Raw genomic sequence first — 2,200 nt, forward strand, 5'->3', positions numbered from 1 at the left:
GAGAGTTCTTCTGTTTTGTCATTTTGGTTAGCTTTCTATCTCTTGTTAATTTTAGAAAGTTGTTGTACACTCTGTCCCTGTGAGTTCTGCTGTATTAGAGGGGGCTCTTTGACTGTTCAGGGCCTATCTGTTCAGAAAGTGTTCTTTGAATGGTGTCTCTTGGTTTCTCTTCTTCCGTGTTTGGTTATTTTGTTTCCCTACTCATAGCTGTATTTGGGACTCTCCACCATCTGTAGTGTGGCTTGTTTCTTGAGGCAGCCATAAACAGTTTTACATAGGATTCTTTATGCTTTATTACATCCCTTCATAGAGGGTTCTGCTCCAGTGTCTTCTCAAATGAGATTACAGTTAAACAGTGCTACATCTTTTAAAAGTGACCAAATGTGGAAAGAAAATCCACTGCCTATATTTTAAAAAGAATTCACTTAATGCTTTTAGAACATCTGAGTAACTTACATAACTTGCATGCATATATCCAAAGTCTAAGAATTTGACCGAAGTAATTAATCATGGCTGTTTACAAAATACATTCACAAAGTGCTCATCTCAGTGCTATTTTCAATATCACACTATTGAAAACAAACCAGCTCTTTCTGCCATCTTTCTGTGCCTCCATAATGGTGCGCATTAATGTCCTGGCTGATGCTCTCAAGAGCAATAAAAATGTTGAAAATAGAGGCAAATGCCAAGCTCTTATTAGGCTGTGCTCCAAAATCATAATCCAGTTTCTAACTGTGATGATGAAGCATGGTTGTATGGGCAAATTTGAAATCATTGATGATCACAAAGCTGAGAAAATTGTTGTGAACCTCATATGCAAGTTAAACAAGTGTGGAGTGATCAGCCGTAGATTCAATGTAGAAGAACTCAAAGATCTAGAAAAATGGGAGAATAATCTACTCCCATCTTGCCAGTTTGGTTTTATTGTACTGACAACCCCAGATGGCATTATGGACCATGCAGAAGTAAGACAAAAACACACAGTAAGGAAAATACTAGGGTTCTTCCTTTAGGGATGAAATACATACGTGTAAATAAAAATGCCTCAATGGACAAAACAACACAAAACTAAATGCCCACACCAAAACATTGGAATTAAAGAAATAAAGGTTGCAAATGCACGATAGAGTACTATTATGTGCATAAACACACACAACTTGCATGTATTCATGACTGGTTCCCTCTAAATGGAAGAATTTTGAATGTTTTCTGTTTTATATTTTCTCCCAAATAATAACCATTTACTTAGCTCAAAAATATGGAAGTCATCAATCTGAGTTGTTTTCATGTGAGTGGTTTTAAAGATTTGGGTCAGGCTCAGCTGATTTTTGCTATGGTTCATGCATGTCTTGGTAGATTTGCTGGTGATTGTTACTTGTCTGGTGGCTGGTAACCTGTTGACTGAGATGTGTTCTTGTATCCTCCAACAGACTAGCTTAAATATTTTTACAACATGGTAATGTTCAAGGTCCAGTAAACCCATAAATACCAACACCCAAGTGTTTTTCAAGCTATTGCTGCTGCTCTTTTAAAAAAAAATTGTGGTTTTAAAAAAACATAAAATTCACCATTGTAACCATTTTTAGGTGTACAGTTCAGTAATGTCAACTATATTCAAATTTTTGTGCTGCAGATCTGTAGAACGTTTTCATTTTGTAAAACTAAACCTCTATATTCACTGAACAATTCCCCACTTTCCACTCTTCCCAGTCTTTGGTGGCCACCATTTTATTTTGTTTCTATAAGTTTGACTATGTTAGATACATCATATAACTGAATTCATACAATATTTGTCTATTTGTTGCTGGGTAATTTCACTCAGTGTAACATCCTAAAGTTTCATCTATGTTGTAGCACACAACCAGATTTCTTAATTAAGGCTGAATAATATTCCATTGTATGTATAAGCCACATTTTCTTTATTGATTCACACACTGGTGGACATTCTGTCTCTTGTGAATAATGCTGCAATGAACATGAATATGGAAATATCTCTTTGAGATCCTTCTTTCAATTCTTTTTGCATATATACCAAGAAATAAGATTATAGGATCATATAATAATCTCATCTTTAATGTTCTGAAGGAAACTTCATAGTACTTTTTTAGAGTACTGCACCATTTTACAGTTCCAACAACAGTGTACAAGGGTTCCAATTTCTCCACATCTTCACCAACTTGTATTATTTTCTGTTTTTTTT

The 2,200-nt window shown here is 35.0% G+C and overlaps 1 protein-coding gene across 1 annotated transcript; it reads left to right on the forward strand.

The window, feature by feature from the left end:
- Window positions 1-614: 614 nt before the first annotated feature.
- On the forward strand, window positions 615-1,013 carry LOC120227088 (40S ribosomal protein S15a-like). Its single transcript, XM_039225235.1, has one exon. It carries the CDS (start codon window positions 618-620, stop codon window positions 1,011-1,013), a length of 396 nt encoding a protein of 131 aa, XP_039081166.1. The 5' UTR covers window positions 615-617.
- Window positions 1,014-2,200: the final 1,187 nt, after the last annotated feature.

Source organism: Hyaena hyaena, unplaced genomic scaffold, assembly GCF_003009895.1.
Source record: "Hyaena hyaena isolate Hyena2069 unplaced genomic scaffold, ASM300989v1 scaffold_1994, whole genome shotgun sequence".
NCBI classification, from domain to species: Eukaryota; Metazoa; Chordata; class Mammalia; order Carnivora; family Hyaenidae; genus Hyaena; species Hyaena hyaena.